The 21,571-nt window shown below is 44.5% G+C and overlaps 1 protein-coding gene across 2 annotated transcripts in view; it reads right to left on the bottom strand.

Annotated features, from left to right (window-relative positions):
- Positions 1 to 3,803: 3,803 nt before the first annotated feature.
- The window catches only part of LOC106569362 (alpha-N-acetylgalactosaminide alpha-2,6-sialyltransferase 3), a 245,663-nt gene continuing 227,895 nt past the window's right edge, over positions 3,804 to 21,571 (bottom strand). For both annotated transcript variants that reach the window (XM_045714198.1, XM_014140658.2), the window contains exons 3-4: positions 5,396 to 5,596; positions 3,804 to 4,252 (exon numbers count right to left, since the gene is read on the bottom strand). In XM_045714198.1, the coding sequence (XP_045570154.1) occupies positions 4,040 to 4,252; positions 5,396 to 5,596 (414 nt within the window). In that variant the 3' untranslated portion in view covers positions 3,804 to 4,039. The remainder of the gene's footprint in view (positions 4,253 to 5,395; positions 5,597 to 21,571) is intronic.

The following is a 21,571-nucleotide window of genomic DNA, read 5'->3' as shown; positions in this document are numbered from 1 at the left end:
TTACCAAATGCATGTAAACAATATTACCGAAATCCAATACAGGGAGAAGTGTTGTTTGAACAATCTTTCTACTATTTTTAATACTAAGGCATTATTTATTTCAATATAAAAAAACAATCTTAGCTTCTTAGTCAGATTTTCTATATGCGTTAAGGACAACTTGTCATCAATCCAGACACCCAGGTACTTATATTGAGAAACAAGCTCAATATGGACTCCATTTAAATATGTAGATCCTCAGGGTCAACATTTCGTGACCTAGAGAACAGCATAAGCTTGGTTTTGCTTGGTATTTAACACTAATTTAAGATCTGTAAGTGATTTCTGAATTGAATCAAAGTCATGTTGAAGTTCATGAATGGCCTGCTGCACCGAGGCGGCACAGAAATACAAAACTGTGTCATCTACATAGAGATTAATGTTACAAGTATTAACAGCCAAATCAAATCAAATCAAATGTTATTTGCCACTTACACATGGTTAGCAGATGTTATTGCGAGTGTAGCGAAATGCTTGTGCTTCTAGTTTCAACAGTGTAGCAATATCTAACATGTAATCTAACAGTTCCACAACAACTACCTTATACACACAAATCTAAAAGGATGGAGTAAGAATATGTACATTTTACATTTACGTCATTTAGCAGACGCTCTTATCCAGAGCGACTTACAGTAGTGAATGCATAGATTTCATTTCATGCATTTTTTTTGTACTGACCCCCTGTGGGAATCGAACCCACAACCCTGGCGTTGCACACACCATGCTCTACCAACTGAGCCACAGGTAAGGTTTTCCGGTCTAAGAATGTAAGAAATAATACATTAAAAAAACAAAATACTGCAAAGTTTCCTAAGGACTAGTAGTGAAATGGCCCTCTCTGTCAGTGTTTCCTATGTCATTAATATACAAAGTGAACAATAACGGACCCAAAATCGAACGATGAGGAACACCTTTTTAATTCTCAAGAAATTCAGATTTAACCAGACCATAAACAGGCTGTAGTCATGTCTAGTGTTTATCACTGCAGTCATGTTTAGTGTTTAACAGCCTTGATCAACTGTTCTGTTCTAGTCTATTATGTTTCTATTCTATTACATTATTGTCTTTTTTGTCCTGTTTATATTTCAATTATACAGTCTGTAATTATTTGCCTAAACACCGGTCTCACCAGACCAGAGAATCTCGCCTCATATGGTTCGAGACAATTTTTTTCTGTCTTTTAATACCAATATGCATGTCAATATGCTAGCATTTCTCCTTTGCCAAGATAATCCATCCACCTGACAGGTGTGGCATATCAAGACGCTGATTAAACAGCATGATCATTACACAGGTATTGTGGCCTGTAGAATGTTGTCCCACTCCTCTTCAATAGCTGTGTAAAGTTTCTGGATATTGGCAGGAACTGGAACGCGCTGTTGTAAACGTCGATCCAGAGCATCCCAAACATGCTCAATGGGTGACATGTCTGGTGAGTATGCAGGCCATGAAAGAACTGGGACATTTTCAGCTTCCAGGATTTGTCTACAGATCTTTGCTACATGGGGCCGTGCATTATTATGCTGAAACATGAGGTGATGGTGGCGGATTAATGGCACGACGATGGGCCTCAGGAGCTCGTCACGGTATCTCTGTGCGTTCAAATTGCGATCAATAAAATGCAATTGTGTTCGTTGTCCATATAAGGTTCCATTTCAGATGCATCGTTAGTAATTTATTCAGATTAATGTTGAAATGTGTATTTTAGGAGATTGGGTTTGTTTGTGTTTATATTTCTGACTCAGATCTGAGAATAGTTAATTGAATCCTGGGATATTTCTTATCTTGGATTAACAATTATCACCAATGTAGTTATCATGATAAAATGTGTCTCATCCGGCAGTCTTTAACATATTAACTCTGTTTGCAGCACAGAAATACATCAATCAGCAAAACAGCTGTTTCATCACACATCTCTCTCTATCTCTCTCTCTACCTCTCTATCTCTCTCCACCTCTCTCTCTCTCTCTCCACCTCTCTCTCTCTCTCTCTCCACCTCTCTCTCTCTCCCCACCTCTCTCTCCTCAACTCTCTCTCTCCACCTCTCTCTCTCCACCTCTCTCTCTCCACCTCTCTCTCTCTCCCCACCTCTCTCTCTCTACCTCTCTCTCTCCACCTCTCTCTCTCCACCTCTTTCCCCACCTATCTCTCTCTATCTCTCTCTCTCCACCTCTCTCCAACTCTCTCTCCATCTCTTTCTATCTCTCTCTCTCCACCTCTCTATCTCTCCCTCTCTCCACCTCTCTCTATCTCTCTCTCTCCCTCCACCTCTCTCTCTCCAACTCTCTCTCCACCTCTCTCTCTCCACCTCTCTCTCTCCACCTCTCTCTATCTCTCTCCACTTCTCTCTCTCCACCTCTCTCTATCTCTCTCCATCTCTCTATCTCACTCCACCTCTCTCTCTCCACCTCTCTCTCCCCACCTGTCTCTCCCCACCTGTCTCTCCCCACCTCTCTCTGTCTCTCTCTCCACCTCTCTCTCTCTCTCTCTCTCTCTCCCCACCTCTCTCTCTACCTCTCTCTCTCCACCTCTCTCTCTCCACCTCTTTCCCCACCTATCTCTCTCTATGTCTCTCTCTCCACCTCTCTCCAACTCTCTCTATCTCTCTCTCCACCTCTCTCTATCTCTCCCTCTCTCCACCTCTATCTCTCTCTCTCCCTCCACCTCTCTCTCTCCAACTCTCTCTCCACCTCTCTCTCTCCACCTCTCTCTCTCCACCTCTCTCTATCTCTCTCCACTTCTCTCTCTCCACCTCTCTCTATCTCTCTCCACCTCTCTATCTCACTCCACCTCTCTCTCTCCACCTCTCTCTCCCCACCTGTCTCTCCCCACCTCTCTCTATGTCTCTCTCTCCACCTCTCTCTATCTCTCTCTCTCCACCTCTCTCTACCTCTCTCTATCTCTCTCTCTCACCACCTTTCTCTCTCTCTCTCTATCTCTCTCCACCCCTCTTTCTCCACCACTCTCTATCTCTCTCTCTCCACCTCTCTCTATCTCTCTCTATCTCTCTCTCTCCACCTCTCAATTCGATTTCAATTCAATTTAAGAGCTTTATTGGCATGGGAAACATGTTAACACTGCCAAAGCAAGTGAAGTAGATCATAAAGAAAAGTGAAATTAACAATAAAAATTAATTAAACATTACACTCACAGAAGTTCTCTCTCTCTCTCTCTCTCTACCTCTCTCTCTCACTCTCCCTCCCTCCCTCCACTCTCTCTCTCCCTCCACCTCTCTCTCTTCCTCCATCTCTCTCTCCAACTCTCTTTCCACCTCTCTTTCTCTCTCTCTTTCCACCTCTCTCTCTCTACCTCTCTGCCTCTCTCTCCATCTCTCTACCTCTCTTTCCAGCACTCTCTCTCTCCCCATCTCTCCACATCTCTCTCCATCTCCCTCCATCTCCCTCCATCTCTCTCCACATCTCTCTCCATCTCCCTCCATCTCCCTCCATCTCCCTCCATCTCCCTCCATCTCTCTCCACATCTCTCTCCATCTCTCCACCTCTCCACCTCTCTCCCTATCTCCCGCCTTCTCGCTCCCCATCTCCCTCCCCATCTCTCCACATCTCTCTCTATCTCTTTCCCCATCTCTCCACATCTCTCTCTATCTCTCTCCCCATCTCTCCACCTCTCCACATCTCTCTCCATCTCTTTCCCCATCTCTCCCCATCTCTCCACATCTCTCTACATCTCTCTCCACATCTCTCCACATCTCTCTCCATATCTCTCTCCATCTCTCTCCACATCTCTCTACATCTCTCTCCACATCGCCAGCCTTCTCTCTCCATCTCTCTCTCCCCCATCTCTCTCTCCCCCATCTCTCTCTCCCCCATCTCTCTCTGGCTTTAATGCCACCGTATACCTTATTACACCCCATAGGGCTCTAGTCAAAAGTAGTACACTATATCCTTATTCCTTATGACACCCCATAGGGCCCTGGTCAAAAGTAGTGCACTATATAGGGAATAGGGTGCCATTTGGGAGGTACACTATGTCACCAGTCTCACCTGTCCTTCCCGGTCTCCTTCTTGAACACCATGTCGCAGTAGTTCATGCGTTCCTCTGTGGTGAGGTATATCCTAGCCTGGGGGTACTTCTCTACAGCCTGTCTCAGCATGTTGTACACAATGCCCTTCCCATCCTTCCTCATGTTCCTCAGAGGACCCCACACCACATATACCGTGTCGTTGGCCTGGCCAAAGAAGTACTGAGGCCTCTGATAAGAAGAAGGAGGAGGAGGAGGAAGAGGAGAAGAAGAAGAAGGAGGAGGAGAAGGAGGAGGAGAAGAAGGAGGAGAGGGAGGAGGAGAAGGAGAAAAAGGAGGAGGAGAAGGAGAAGAAGGAGGAGGAGGAGAAGGAGGAGGAGAAGGAGAAGAAGGAGGAGGAGGAGAAGGAGGAGGAGGAGAAGAAGGAGGAGGAGAAGGAGAAGAAGGAGGAGGAGAAAGAGGAGGAGGAGAAGAAGGAGTAGGAGAAGGAGGAGGAGAAGGAGGAGGAGGAGAAGAAGGAGTAGAAGGAGAAGGAGAAGGAGGAGGAGAATAAGGAGGAGAAGGAGGAGAAGGAGGAGGAGAAGGAGGAGGAGAATAAGGAGGAGGAGGAGGAGGAGGAGAAGGAGAAGGAGAAGAAGAAGAAGGAAGAGGGAAAGAAGAAGGAGTAGAAGGAGAAGAAAGAGAAGGAGGAGAAGAAGAAGGAGAAGAAGAAATGGGTTAGCGTTTTCATGGACCCAAAGATATTTACATTTTAGTAATTTAGCAGACACGCTTATCCAGAGCGACTTACAGGTAGATATCAAAGTTCTCCGCAGAATCAGTGCCAGGAAGATGAAATACACACTACAATAGCAACACACTGAATCATGAACACTCTGAGGAAGCCGTCAGCTTGGTGTCCAAACGTCAGTCACCTCTACTCATCCTGAGAAATTATTATTTCACCTTTATTTAACCAGGTAGGCCAGTTGAGAACAAGTTCTCATTTACAACTGCGACCTGGCCAAGATAAAGCAAAGCAGTTCGACAACATACAACAACACAGAGTTACACATGGAGTAAAACAAACATACAGTCAATAATACAGTAGAAAAATCTATATATAGTGTGTGAAGTAAATGAAGTAATGAGGTAAGGCTGAGCTAAAGGACTAAAGTGAGCTAAAATAAATATATGTTGTGCCTAGATTTCTTTTGCCTTTTTCCTGCCTCGAATTAGTCCTTTTGGGAGTTTTTTCTCCATAAGCCCCTTCTCATTAATACAGTTTCTTATGTGTGTTGGGCATCTTGAAGAGGCAAAACACTCTGCTAATAAAATACATCAAATCAGTAAGAGGATAAAAGGTGAAATAAATAAAGGTGAAATAAAACCCACCTGTAGCAGCAGGGGTACAGACGTGTGAGAGACGACCCTGAGGGTGGTGCGGTGCCCCACGTCGTGTTCGAACCCACGCGTCGGGGCGTTGTTCATACGCCAGATACAGGAAGAGCGGTCGATCTCTGGCCCCGCCGCCTGGCCCAACATCTGACCGGAACTGGACACCACGGAGCAGACCTCACAGTGTAGCTTCAGCGGCTGGAGGGACGAGGAAAGGACTACACTGTTATTACAGTATTAGATATGTTATTACGGCGGCCCAGGTACATCACTGGGGCCAAGCTTCCTGCCATCCAGGACCTCTATACCAGGCGGTGTCAGAGGAAGGCCCCTAGTCATAGACTGTTCTCTCTGCTACCGCACGGCAAGCAGTACCGACATATTGACTCTGTACCGGTACACCCTGTATATAGCCTCCACATTGACTCTGTACCGGTACCCCCTGTATATAGCCTCCACATTGACTCTGTACCGGTACCCCCTGTATATGGCCTCCACATTGACTCTGTACCGTACCCCCCTGTATATAGTCCCCACATTGACTCTGTACCGGTACCCCCTGTATATAGTCCCCACATTGACTCTGTACCAGTACCCCCTGTATATAGCCTCCACATTGACTCTGTACCGGTACCCCCTGTATATAGCCTCCACATTGACTCTGTACCGGTACCCCCTGTATATAGCCTCCATATTGACTCTGTACCGGTACCCCCTGTATATAGCCTCCACATTGACTCTGTACCATAACACCCTGTATATAGCCTCCACATTGACTCTGTACCGGTACCCCCTCTATATAGCCTCCACATTGACTCTGTACCGGTACCCCCTGTATATAGCCTCCACATTGACTCTGTACCGGTACCCCCTGTATATTGCCTCCACATTGACTCTGTACCGGTACCCCCTGTATATAGCCTCCATATTGACTCTGTACCGGTACCCCCTGTATATAGCCTCCACATTGACTCTGTACCGGTACCCCCTGTATATGGCCTCCACATTGACTCTGTACCGTAACACCCTGTATATAGCCTCGCTATTGTTATTTTACTGCTGCTCTTTAATTATTTGTTACTTTTATTTATTTATTTTTTTGTATTTTTCCTAAAACTGTATTGTTGGTTAAGCCTTGTAAGTAAGCATTTCACTGTAAGGTCTACACCTGTTGAATTCGGCACATTTGACAAATAACATTTGATTTGATTTGATTTTGATATCACAGTGTTATATTGAACTGGACAGTGGAGCAAGGCAGTTGGAAGAGAGGAGAAGAGAGGGAGAAGAGAGGGAAAGGAGAAGAGAGGGAGAGGAGAAGAGAGGAGAAGAGAGGGAGAAGAGAGGGAGAAGAGAGGGGAAGAAAGGAGAGGAGAGGGAGAAGAGAGGAGAAGAGAGGGAGAAGAGATGGAGAGGAGAAGAGAGGGAGAGGAGAAGAGAGGGAGAGGAGAAGAGAGGAGAAGAGAGGGGAAGAGAGGGGAAGAGAGGAGAGGAGAAGAGAGGGAGAGGAGAAGAGAGGGAGAAGAGAGGGAGAAGAGAAGAGAGGGAGAGGAGAAGAGAGGGAGAGGAGAGGGGAAGAGAGGGGAAGAGAGGGAGAGGAGAAGAGAGGGAGAAGAGAGTGGGCGAAGAGAGGGAGAAGAGAGGGAGAAGAGAGGGAGAGGAGAAGAGAAGAGAGGGAGAAGAGAGGGAGAAGAGAGGAGAAGAGAGGGAGAAGAGAGGGAGAGGAGAAGAGAGGGAGAAGAGAGGGGAAGAGAGGGAGAAGAGAGGAGAAGAAAGGGGAAGAGAGGGGGAAGAGAGGAGAAGAGAGGGAGAAGAGAGGGAGAAGAGAGGGAGAAGAGAGGGAAAGGAGAAGAGAGGGAGAGGAGAAGAGAGAAGAGAGGGAGAAGAGAGGGAGAAGAGAGGGGAAGAGAGGAGAGGAGAAGAGTGGGAGAAGAGAGGGAGAGGAGAAGAGAGGGAGAGGAGAAGAGAGGGAGAGGAGAAGAGAGGAGAAGAGAGGGGAAGAGAGGGGAAGAGAGGAGAGGAGAAGAGAAGAGTGAGAAGAGAGGGAGAAGAGAAGAGAGGGAGAGGGGAAGAGAGGGGAAGAGAGGAGAGGAGAAGAGAGGGAGAAGAGAGTGGGCGAAGAGAGGAGAGAGAGAGGGAGAGGAGAAGAGAGGAGAAGAGAGGAGAAGAGAGGGAGAAGAGAGGGAGAGGAGAAGAGAGGGAGAAGAGAGGGGAAGAGAGGGAGAAGAGAGGAGAAGAGAGGGAGGAGAGAGGGAGAGGAGAAGAAAGGGAGAAGAGAGGGGAAGAGAGGGAGAAGAGAGGGAGAAGAGAGGGAGAAGAAAGGGAGAAGAGAGGCTGGAACCGAACCCAGAATCTCTAGTGGTAGAGCTAGTACTGCGATGCAGTGACTTAGACCACTGAGACAGAGCCTGGACTCTAACCAGGATCTCTAGTGGTACAGCTAGTACTGCGATGCAGTGACTTAGACCACTGAGACAGAGCCTGGACTCTAACCAGGATCTCCAGTGGTACAGCAAACACTGTGATGCAGTGTCTTAGACCACTGAGACAGAGCCTGGACTCTAACCAGGATCTCTAGTGGTACAGCTAGCACTGCGATGCAGTGTCTTAGACCACTGAGACAGAGCCTGGACTCTAACCAGGATCTCTAGTGGTACAGCAAACACTGTGATGCAGTGTTTTAGACCACTGAGACAGAGCCTGGACTCTAACCAGGATCTCTAGTGGTACAGCTAGCACTGTGACGCAGTGCCTTAGACCACTGAGACAGAGCCTGGACTCTAACCCAGGATCTCTAGTGGTACAGCTAGCACTGCGATGCAGTGTCTTAGACCACTGCATCAATGAAGAGTTCTGACTCACCCACGGGTTGATGTTTCAGCATTGTCTCAGTGCTGATGTGAAGGAAAAACCCACAGGCTCTATTGGCATCATTTATGCACATTGTGGATAGGGAGGGGAAAAAAGCTTGCCGATATTTTCAAGACCTGAGCTATTTAATTAATTTGTTTTATTTATTACATTTACTAGTTCATTTATTTAGACAATTGAATGTATTTTTTTTTAGGCTTGGCCTATTTAGTAGGCTATTTTGACTCACTCATTCGTGGCTTTAGTTCAACAAAATAAGTACCGAACACAGGAGGCTGGTGGCACCTTAATTTGGGGAGGACGGGCTCATGGTAATGGCTGGAGCAGAATTAGTGGAATGGTATCAAATACATCAAAGACATGGTTTCCATGGTTTCCAGGTGTTTGATGGCTATTCCATTTGTCAGCAGCCTCAGCAGCCTCAGCATCCTCAGCATCCTCAGCAGCCTCAGCATCCTGAGCATCCTCAGCATCCTCAGCATCCTCAGCAGCCTCAGCATCCTCAACAGCCTCAGCATCCTCAACAGCCTCAGCATCCTCAGCATCCTCAGCAGCCTCAGCATCCTCAGCATCCTCAGCATCCTCAGCATCCTCAGCAGCCTCAGCATCCTCAGCATCCTCAGCAGCCTCAGCATTCTCAGCATCCTCAGCATCCTCAGCATCCTCAGCATCCTCAGCAGCCTCAGCATCCTCAGCATCCTCAGCATCCTCAGCAGCCTCAGCATCCTCAGCAGCCTCAGCATCCTCAGCATCCTCAGCAGCCTCAGCATTCTCAACAGCCTCAGCATCCTCAACAGCCTCAGCATCCTCAGCATCCTCAGCAGCCTCAGCATCCTCAGCATCCTCAGCAGCCTCAGCATCCTCAGCAGCCTCAGCATCCTCAGCATCCTCAGCAGCCTCAGCATTCTCAGCATCCTCAGCATCCTCAGCATCCTCAGCAGCCTCAGCATCCTCAGCATCCTCAGCAGCCTCAGCATCCTCAGCAGCCTCAGCATCCTCAGCATCCTCAGCAGCCTCAGCATCCTCAGCATCCTCAGCAGCCTCAGCATCCTCAGCATCCTCAGCATCCTCAGCAGCCTCCACGGGTACCAACACATTCTTTCTGATGGTCTTTATTAAAGAACATTTTTTTACCAAGTTTATTCTGCTCATGTTGTGTGTGTGTGTGTGTGTGTGTGTGTGTGTGTGTGTGTGTGTGTGTGTGTGTGTGTGTGTGTGTGTGTGTGTGTGTGTGGGTTGGTTCTTCTATCCTTGTGGGGACCTAAAACCCCTAAAACCCCCCAAAGTTCACAGTGTGGTGCCGTTGCTCTGTTCCTAACCCCTTACCCTTACCCTAGTTATAACCCTAACTGTAGACCTAAACATAAACCTAACCTCTAAACTTAGTAAAATAGCCTTTGTCCTCATGTGGACGTGGGAAATGTCCCCACGAGGGAGAGTTTTCCTTGTTTTACAATCCTTGTGGGGACTTTGTTTTTCTTTAGGTCCCCACAAGGATAGTAAAACAAAGAAAACTCTCCCTCGTGGGGACATTTCCCACGTCCACATGAGGACAAAGGCTATTTTACTAAGTTTAGAGGTTAGGTTTATGTTTAGGTCTACAGTTAGGGTTATAACTAGGGTAAGGGTAAGGGGTTAGGAACAGAGCAACGGCACCACAGTGTTATGCGTTCCAAATGGCACCTTGTTCCCTTTATATGGTCAAAACTAGTACACTATGTAGGGAACAGGGTGCCATAGGGATCTGGTCTAAAGTAGTGCACTATATAGGGAACAGGGTGCCATAGGGATCTGGCTAAAGTAGTGCACTGTGTTGGGAACAGGGTGCCATAGGGCTCTGGTCAGAACAAGTACACTACGTAGGGAACAGGGTTCCATAGGGATCTGGTCTAAAGTAGTGCACTATGTAGGGAACAGGGTTCCATAGGGCTCTGGTCTAAAGTAGTGCACTACGTAGGGAACAGGGTGAAATAGGGATCTGGTCTAAAGTAGTGCACTATGTAGGGAACAGGGTTCCATAGGGCTCTGGTCAGAACTAGTACACTACGTAGGGAACAAGGTGCCATAGGGCTCTGGTCAGAACTAGTACACTATGTAGGGAACAGGGTTCCATAGGGCTCTGGTCAGAACTAGTACACTATGTAGGGAACAGGGTTCCATAGGGCTCTGGTCAGAACTAGTACACTACGTAGGGAACAGGGTGCCATAGGGCACTGGTCAGAACTAGTACACTACGTAGGGAACAGGGTGCCATTTGGGCTTCCAGGCCTGCAGAATGTGATAAGAAACATGGGGTGGTTGGAATTACAAAGAAATAATCCACAACAGAGAAATATCAAACAGCAACCCATTATCATGAGGTACTGAATGGTACTGATGGTATATATTGGGAGGTACTGAATGGTATCTATTGGGAGGCACTGAATGGTATCTATTGGGAGGTACTGAATGGTATCTACCGAGAGGTACTGAATGGTATTGATGGTATCTATTGAGAGGTACTGAATGGTATCTACTGAGAGGTACTGAATGGTATTGATGGTATCTATTGGGAGGTACTGATGGTATCTATTGGGAGGCACTGAATGGTATCTATTGGGAGGTACTGAATGGTACTGATGGTATCTACTGGGAGGTACTGAATGGCATTGATGGTATCTATTGGGAGGTACTGAATGGTATCTATTGGGAGGTACTGAATGGTATCTATTGGGAGGTACTGAATAGTATTGATGGTATCTATTGGGAGGTACTGAACAGTATTGATGGTATTGATGGTATCTATTGGGAGATACTGAATGGTATCTATTGGGAGGTACTGAATAGTATTGATGGTATTGATGGTATCTACTGGGAGGTACTGAATGGTATCTCTTGGGAGGTACTGAATGGTATTGATGGTATCTATTGGGAGGTACTGAATGGTATCTATTGGGAGGTACTGAATAGTATTGATGGTATCTATTGGGAGGTACTGAATGGCATTGATGGTATCTATTGGGAGGTACTGAATGGTATTGATGCTATCTATTGGGAGGTACTGAATGGTATCTATTGGGAGGTACTGAATGATGTCTATTGGGAGGTACTGAATGGTACTGATGGTACCTATTGGGAGGTACTGAATGGTATTGATGGTATCTACTGGGAGGTACTGAATGGTATCTATTGGGAGGTACTGAATGGTATCTATTGTGAGGTACTGAAGGGTATCTACTGGGAGGTACTGAATGGCACTGATGGTATCTATTGGGAGGTACTGAATGGTACCTATTGGGAGGTACTGAATGGTATCTACTGGGAGGTACTGAATAGTATTGATGGTATCTATTGGGAGGTACTGAATGGTACTGATGGTACCTACTGGGAGGTACTGAATGGTACCTATTGGGAGGTACTGAATGGTATCTATTGGGAGGTACTGAATGGTACTGATGGTATCTATTGGGAGGTACTGAATGGTATCTATTGGGAGGTACTGAATGATATCTATTGGGAGGTACTGAAGGGTATCTATTGGGAGGTACTGAAGGGTAACTACTGGGAGGTACTGAATGGTACTGATGGTATCTATTGGGAGGTACTGAATAGTACCTATTGGGAGGTACTGTATGGTATCTACTGGGTGGTACTGAATGGTACTGATGGTATCTACTGGGAGGTATTGAATGGTATTGATGGTATCTATTGGGAGGTACTGAATGGTACCTATTGGGAGGTACTGAATGGTATCTACTGGGAGGTACTGAATGGTACTGATGGTATCTACTGGGAGGTACTGAATGGTATTGATGGTATCTACTGGGAGGTACTGAATGGTATCTATTGGGAGGTACTGATGGTATCTACTGGGAGGTACTGATGGTATCTATTGGGAGGTACTGAATGGTATCTACTGGGAGGTACTGAATGGTATTGATGGTATCTACTGGGAGGTACTGAATGGTATCTATTGGGAGGTACTGAATGGTATCTACTGGGAGGCACTGAATGGTATCTACTGGGAGGCACTGAATGGTATCTACTGGGAGGTACTGAATGGTATCTACTGGGAGGTACTGAATGGTATTGATGGTATCTATTGGGAGGTACTGAATGGTATCTATTGGGAGGTACTGAATGGTATTGATGGTATCTATGTAAATCTATTCCAGTGACTATAGCAGGGTGACAGTGCTATTGCGAGGTGCGGTATCTTAACGCCATCTTATGGCATGTTATGGTAACTTGCACTGCACTTGGAAAGTATTCAGACCCCTTGACTTTTCAAAATTTTGTTACATTACAGCCTTATTCTAAAATTGATAAAATCAATTGTTTTCCTCATCAATCGACACACCATACCCCATAACGACAAAGCTAAAACAGGTTTTTAGACATGTTTGCAAATTCATAAAAAATACAAAACAGAAATACCTTATTTACATAAGTATTCAGACCCTTTGCTATGAGACTCTAAATTGAGCTCAGGTGCATCCTGTTTCCATTGATCATCCCTCAGATGTTTCTACAAGTTGATTGCAGTCCACCTGTGGTAAATTCAATTGATTGGACATGATATGGAAAGGCACACACCTGTCTATATAAGGTCCCACAGTTGACAGTGCATGTCAGAGCAAAAACCAAGCTATGAGGTCGAAGGAATTGTCCGTAGAGCTCCGAGACAGGATTGTGTCGAAGCACAGATCTTGGGAAGGGTATCAACAAATTTCTTCAACATTGAAGGTCTCCAAGAATTGAGTGGCCTCCATCATTCTTAAATGGAAGAAGTTTGGAACCACCAAGACTCTTCCTAGAGCGGGCCACCCGGCCAAACTGAGCAATCGGGGGAGAAGGGCCTTGGTCAGGGAGGTGACCAAGAACCAGATGGTCACTCTGACAGAGCTCGAGAGTTCTTCTGTGGAGATCGGAGAACCTTCCAGAAGGACAACCATCTCTGCAGCACTCCACTAATCAGGCCTTTATGGTAGAGTGGCCACACAGAAGCCACTCCTACATTTGACATTTTAGTCAATTTGCCGACACGCTTATCCAGAGCGACTTACAGTAGTGAATACATTTCATACATTTTTTTTCCTTTTTTTTTCTCCATACTGGTCCCCCATGGGAATCGAACCCACAACCCTGCCATTGCAAACACCATGCTCTACCAACTGAGCCACACGGGACCAGTAAAAGGCACATGACAGCCCGCTTGGAGTTTGCCAAAAGGCACCTAAAGGACTCTGTCCATGAGAAACAAGATGGTATGATGAAACTAAGGATGAACACTTTGGCCTGAATGCCAAGTGTCACATCTGGAGGAAACCTGGCACCATCCCTACGGTGAAGCATGGTGGTGGCAGCATCATTGTCACGACTCCTACCGTAGGTAGCTCTCCCTCCTGTTCGGGTGGCGCTCGGCGGTCGTCGTCGCCGGCCTACTAGCTGCCACTGATTCCCTTTTCCCCCTTTTCGTTTATTGTGTGCACCTGTTTTTGGTTTGGGCTGATTAGCTGGGCTATTTTAGCCAGGAGGCCCGCCTGCTCTGTGTCCGGTATTATTTGTTTTCTGTATTGCTTGTGTGTGCACGCTCATTTGTATTTTGAGGTGCAAATGTGTATGTTGCGCCAACCTTTTTTTGTCCCATGTGTTTGGGCACTTTGGTTTTTTGTGTGCGCTCTAGTTCGCTGTTGGGCCGGCTTGTGTTTTGCCGTTGTGTGTTGAATAAATAACACTACCCTGCATTCTCTGCGTCCTGCTCCTGACTCCACTACGCCCTAGCGTTACAATCATGTTGTGGGGATGTTTTTCCAGAGGCAGGGACTTGGTCAATATAACTATTTGTTTAGCACTTTTGAAATGTACAGTGACAGAAATCAGAACATGGGCCGTTCTTACAGTGTTCTCCCTGTACACCAAGTCAGAACAGTAGGATAAATAAAGAGGGCACATAAGCAGACAATGAAAACTCTTACAATATATTATGATTATGTTTCTCTAAAACAGGTTATAGGCTACATGTGCACCACCAAGTCAGAACAGTAGGTGAAATTTAGAGGTGTAAATAGACCAAATTATTAGGGTGAGCCACATGGGCAACTAACATACACTAAGTATTACTTTCTTAGCTACAGAATACATATCTCCCTGGCATATTACATCTTTTATGTAGCAGCATAGAAGACATTTTTGGACTCACCTTGTTGTGCTCACTTGAACAGGAAAGTGGCGCGGTGGTCCTTCGTGGGCAAATTTTGTCATCAAATTTTGTCATCAAAATCTGGCATTCACTGGATTTATGGTGCTTTCAAAACAACTGGGAACTCTGGGGAAAAAACAAGGTTGAATCATGATGACGTCATTGATCTTCAGGTCGTAGCTCTAGAAAGAGGATGACCATTCAAAACGTATTTTTTCCCAGTCGGAGATCGTTTATTCCCGACTTCCCAGTTGTCTTGAACTCACAGAAGTCAAGTTTTCGCAGTTCCGAGTTAACAGTTGTTTTTGAGCGCGGCACAAATCATGCTTCATGGACAACATGGCCAATGTTGAATGTTTATCATTTTAAACTTGGGGAAAAAAGCCCCTTAATCCCAGATTAGGGACCACACAGCCACTGACACTGATTCCTTCCAAAACCACTCATTGTTGAATTTGCGATTTCCAATTTGTTGTGTAATGTTTATGTCCAACAGCCGATGAGCACCGATACATTTTATCTATAATTTCTCTTCATTATTTCTCTTCATGTCAAGGATTAAAAAGGATTTGCCAGTAGATTGTCGACTTGATTCGTGATGATGACTGCAAGCTAAGATTTAGAAAGCAAGATGTTACAACAAATGTTTAAAGGTTAAACTCAAATATATTGATTCATTAAAAAAACATTCTTTATGGAATTTCATTTTTTAAATTATATTATATTTATTATTAATTATATTTATTAATGATATTATGAATAGAAATGGAGGAGTTATGTCACATATGCAGTTATCGAAAAGATAATATATATGGGAATATCTGTTCAATCCAAAAATGTACAATCAACTGATTGTAGCACTACCACAAAAATGGCAAGTGGAGAAGGGAGAAGGTAGGGAACTTGTTTGTCTGCCATATATTAAAGATACAAATTGCCTGAAAGGAACTGGCATAAATAGATAAATATACCAGTTTTATTTGAGGACACAAATGTTGACAGCTGCGCCATACAGGTTGCAAACTAAATGGGCGGAGATTTTCGATGTACCAATTCCATGGCACATGGTTTATGAACTGGTACAACAAACTACACTTGACTCAACACTTAGAGTTTTTAAATGTAAATTATTATATACAATTCTTGCCACCAACAGAATGCTATATAAACTCAGCAAAAAAATAAAATATTGTGTAAATATTTGTATGAACATAACAAGATTCAACAACTGAGACATAAACTGAACAAGTTCCACAGACGTGACTAACAGAAATGGAATAATGTGTCACTGCACAAAGGGGGGGGTCAAAATCAAAAGTAACAGTCAGTATCTGATGTGATGGCCACCAGCTAGCTGCATTAAGTACTGCAGTGCATCTCCTCCTCATGGACTGCACCAGATTTGCCAGTTCTTGCTGTGAGATGTTACCCCACTCTTTCACCAAGGCACCTGCAAGTTCCCGGACATTTCTGGGGGGAATGGCCCTAGCCCTCACCCTCCGATCCAACAGGTCCCAGACGTGCTCAGTAGGATTGAGATCCGGGCTCTTCACTGGCCATGGCAGAACACTGACATTCCTGTCTTGCAGGAAATCACGCACAGAATGAGCAGTATGGCTGGTGGCATTGTCATGCTGGAGGGTCATGTCAGGATGAGCCTGCAGGAAGGGTACCACATGAGGGAAGAGGATGTCTTCCCTGTAACGCACAGCGTTGAGATTGCCTGCAATGACAACAAGCTCAGTCCAATGATGCTGTGACACACCGCCCCAGACCATGACGGACCCTCCACTTCCAAATCGATCCCGCTCTAGAATACAGGCCTTGGTGTAACGCTTATTCCTTCGACGATGAATGCAAATCCGACCATCACCCCTGAAGAGCACTTTTTGCCAGTCCTGTCTGGTCCAGCGACAGTGAGTTTGTGAGCATAGGCGACGTTGTTGCCGGTGATGTCTGGTGAGGACCTGCCTTAAAACTTCTTTGGGATTGGGGGCAGTATTTTCACGGCCGGATAAAAAACGTACCCGATTTAATCTGGTTACTACTCCTGCCCAGAAACTAGAATATGCATATAATTTGTAGATTTGGATAGAAAACACTCTAAAGTTTCTAAAACTGTTTGAATGGTGTCTGTGAGTATAACATAACTCATATGGCAGGCCAAAACCTGAGAAGATTCCATACAGGAAGTGCCCTGTCTGACAATTTGTTGTCCTTCTGTTGCATCTCTATCGACATTACAGCATCTGTGCTGTAACGTGACACTTTCTAAGGCTTCCATTGGCTCTCTAAAGCCACCAGAAAGTGGAATGGGGTGTCTGCTGTCTCTGGGCAAAGTACAGCAGCTCTGTTTGTGAGTGGTCAGCCTGGGGACAGTGAGACTGGAGATGCGCGTTCACGAGACTTCTCAATTTTTTTCTTTCAGCCTTTGAATAAATACAACGTTGCCCGGTTGGAATATTAGCGCATAAATTTTTTTTAAACAGCGTTTGACATGCTTCTAAGTACGGTAATGGAATATTTTGACATTTTTGGTCACGAAATGCGCTCGCGCGTCACCCTTCGGATAGTGACCTGAACGCACGAACAAAACGGAGGTATTTGGATATAACTATGGATTATTTGGAACCAAAACAACATTTGTTGTTGAAGTAGAAGTCCTGGGAGTGCATTCTGACGAAGAACAGCAAAGGTAATCCAATTTTTCTAATAGTAATTCTGAGTTTAGGTGACCCCGATGTTGGCGGATGTCAAAATAGCTAGCCGTGATGGCCGAGCTATGTACTCAGAATATTGCAAAATGTGCTTTCGCCGAAAAGCTATTTTAAAATCGGACATAGTGATTGCATAAAGGAGTTCTGTATCTATAATTCAAAAAATTATTGTTATGTATTTTGTCAACGTTTATCATAAGTAATTTAGTAAATTCACCGGAAGTTTTCGGTGGGTATGCTAGTGTAACAGGGCTCGAACCAGGGACACTTGTACACATCAACAACTGACACCCACCGAAGCATCGTTACCCATCGCGCCACAAAAGCCGCGGCCCTTGCAACGCAAGGGGAAACCCTACTTCAAGTCTCAGAGCGAGTGACGTCACCGATTGAAACGCTATTAGTGCGCACCACCGCTAACTAACTAGCCATTTCACATCGGTTACACTAGTTCTGAACATCACATGCTAATGTAAAAAGCTGTTTTTTGATATAAATATGAACTTGATTGAACAAAACATACATGTATTGTATAACATAATGTCCTAGGAGTGTCATCTGATGAAGATCATCAAAGGTTAGTGCTGCATTTAGCTGTGGTTTGGGTTTATGTGACATATATGCTTGCTTGGAAAATGGCTGTGTGATTATTTTTGTCTATGTACTCTCCTAACATAATCTAATGTTTTGCTTTCGCTGTAAAGCCTTTTTGAAATCGGACAATGTGGTTAGATTAACGAGAGTCTTATCTTTAAAATGGTGTAAAATAGTTGATTGTTTGAGAAAATTGAATTGTGGTATTTTAGTTGGTTTTGTATTTCGCGCCGTGCGATGCCATTGGCTGTTGGCTAGGGGTTCCGCTAGCAGAACGTCTGTCCTCAACAGGTTAAAACAGGCCAACAAGCCCTCAGTCCAGACTCTCTCGGCCTATTGCGGACAGTCTGAGCACTGATGGAGGGATTGTGTGTTCCCGGTGTAACTCGGGCAGTTGTTGTTGCCATCCTGTACCTGTTCCCCAGATGTGATGTTCGGATGTACCGATCCTGTGCAGGTGTTGTTACACGTGGTCTGCCACTGCAAGGACGATCAGCTGTCCGTCCTGTCTCCCTGTAGCGCTGTCTTAGGCGTCTCACAGTACGGACATTGCAATTTATTGCCCTGGCCACATCTGCAGTCCTCACGCCTCCTTGCAGCATGCCTAAGGCACGTTCACACAGATGAGCAGGGACCCTGGGCATTTTCTTTTGGTGTTTTTCAGAGTCAGCAGAAAGGCCTCTTTAGTGTCAGAACTGTGACCTTAATTGCCTACCGTCTGTAAGCTGTTAGTGTCTTAACGACCGTTCCACAGGTGCATGTTCATTAAGTGTTTACGGTTCATTGAACAAGCATGGGAAACAGTGTTTAAACCCTTCACAATGAAGATCTGTGAAGATATTTGGATTTTTACGAAGAAAGGGACGTTTCTTTTTTTGCCGAGTTTATATGGGACATACAACAATCTCAGCTCTGTAGATTTTGTTGCGAAGAGACAAAATCAATCGATAATTTATTCTGGTATTACCCCTATGTAGCTTGTTTCTGGTCACAGGTTCAGGAATGGTTAAAAAAAATCACAACATGCACCTAAAACTAACCTTACAAATAGCAGTGTTGGGTGATTTGGAAAGCCATAGTCAGTCAATAAATAATATAATAATACTGGTAGGAAAGGTTTTCATCTTTAGCTCACAATCTGTGGATAATATACGATTAGAAAGATTTAAAAAAAAATTATAATCACCACAGCACAGCACAATTGAAAAATGGACGGCACATGGAAACCAAACAAGGGCGGTCTATGGTGATAGGTGGGATGGGCTGAGATTGGCTGAGGGCTGGAATTAAATAGTTTGTTTGGTAATGTGCTGTTGTTATATATTGTTCGGTTCTTATTTTTCAGAGTAAATAACCCACGGACACTAGAGAAGCTTTAACCAAGTTTAATTATTCCCAAATGTTCTGTACAGCTGTAATTCAGACAATCCAACATTTGTCCCATCCAGATATTTATATCCCACTTAAGACACTCCCTCTCTCCTTACAGTTTAGGCCCAACAGGAAGAGGGTAACCAGATACTAAACCCTGATTACTCCATTAAGGGGAACTGACCTCACCCCTCATTTGCTGATCTCAACCCCTCCTTCACCTAATCCACAGATGTCCATCTGTCTTCCCTATATCAACACGTCGCTCTCCTCTCCTCCATCAAACACATTCCAAAGCCTTCTGGCTTTCTACAGAGAACCCTTAACTTTCTCCTTTGACTCTATGCTTCTTCTCTATCATTTATTTAATATCTCCAATGTTCAAAATGTTGAACCCAACAATATAAAAGTACTATGTATGTAAAATGTATAGGTAAAATGTGTGTACATGTAACAAAAAAGCTGTAAAAAAAACCAGATATTTGTCCTCCGAGGGGGGGGATGTTGAGCAGTTAAAAAAAATATATGATGTTGACATGATCGGTCCAATCAAAACTACTGTACATATAACATGATTTGACATTTTATCTGTGTCCAATGACCTTTGAGCCTTCTTGGATGTGCACTTGTAATGTAACTCTATGGCAGCACCCAATGGGGTAGAATTCTAGAATTTTCGAGGTCTACCCTTAGACTTGGCGGTGACGTAGTGTTCCCATGAGTGACAGAACACTGAGCCAATCACGGCACAATGCTTCGTATTTTCTGCTGCCTTGCCCCACCACCACAGGAAGCACTGAGCTAGACTGAAACACCTGCATTTTGGAGCTGCTTTACTCAAGAAAACAAAACAGAGACTATGTTTGTATGCCGCTTTAATAACTCAATGACATATATATTTTTTACAATGTCTGCAAACTGATACGTAACACGTATTAAAACCTCTTCGGGATAGGGGGTAGTATTTTCACGGCCGGATGAAAAACTTACCCAAATTAAACTGCCTGCTTCTCGGGCCCAGAATGTAGGATATGCATATTATTAGTAGATTTGGATAGACAACACTCTGAAGTTTCTAAAACTGTTTGAATGATGTCTGTGAGTATAACAGAACTCATTTGGCAGGCAAAAACCTGAGAAAAATCCAACCTAGAAGTGGGAAATCTGAGGTTGTAATCTTTTCAAGTGATTGCCTTTCCAGTATACAGTGACTATGGGTTCATTTTGCACTTCCTAAAGCTTCCACTAGATGTCAACAGTCTTTAGAACCTTGTTTGAGGATTTTATGGTGAATTTGATGGGAATAAAACCCCAAGGAAGTAGGTGTCCCATTATAAGGCATGGGTTCAGTCACGCGCAAGGACTTGGGAGCGAGCTGAGTTAATATTCATTCCTAAAGAGAACGGATAGGTCAAGTTGGAATTTTATTGAACATATATGTTAACCTCTCTAGGGTAGGGGGCAGTATTTGCACGGCCGGATAAAAAACGTACCCGATTTAATCTGGTTATTACTACTGCCCAGAAACTAGAATATGCATATAATTGTTTGATTTGGATAGAAAACACCCTAAAGTTTCTAAAACTGTTTGAATGGTGTCTGTGAGTATAACAGAACTCATATGGCAGGCAAAAACCTGAGAAGATTCCTTACAGGAAGTGCCCTCTCTGACCATTTCTTGGCCTTCTACACTCTCTTTATTGAAAACTGAGGATCTCTGCTGTAACGTGACTCTTCCTACGGCTCCCATAGGCTCTCAGAAGGCGGCAGAACGTTGAATGATGACTTTGTAGCCCATTGCTGAAAAACAGTAGCGCATTTGGATAGTGGTCGATCAGAGAACGATGAGACAGGGGCGCGCGTGCACGAGAAGAGTCCATTTTAGATTTTGTGTCTTTGAACGAAAACAGGGTTTCCCGGTCGGAATTTATCGCTTTTTTACGAGAAAAATCGCATAAAAATTGATTTTAAGCAGCGGTTGACATGCTTCGAAGTACGGTAATGGAATATTTAGAATTTTTTTGTCACGAAACGCGTCGGGCGCGTCAACCTTCGGATAGTGTCTTGAACGCACAAACAAAACAGAGGATATTTGAACATAACTATGGATTATTTTGAACCAAACCAACATTTGTTATTGAAGTAGAAGTCCTGGGAGTGCATTCTGACGAAGAACAGCAAAGGTAATCCAATTTTTCTTATAGTAAATCTGAGTTTGGTGAGTGCCTAACTTGGTGGGTGTCAAAATAGCTAGCCTGTGATGGCGAGCTATCTACTCAGAATATTGCAAAATGTGCTTTTGCCGAAAAGCTATTTTAAAATCGGACATAGCGATTGCATAAAGGAGTTCTGTATCTATAATTCTTAAAATAATTTTTATGTTTTTTGTGAACGTTTATCGTGAGTAATTTAGTAAATTCACCGGAAGTTTGCGGTGGG

Source organism: Salmo salar, unplaced genomic scaffold (assembly GCF_905237065.1).
Source record: "Salmo salar unplaced genomic scaffold, Ssal_v3.1, whole genome shotgun sequence".
Taxonomy (NCBI): Eukaryota; Metazoa; Chordata; class Actinopteri; order Salmoniformes; family Salmonidae; genus Salmo; species Salmo salar.
This window is presented reverse-complemented; position numbering and strand designations above follow the sequence as displayed.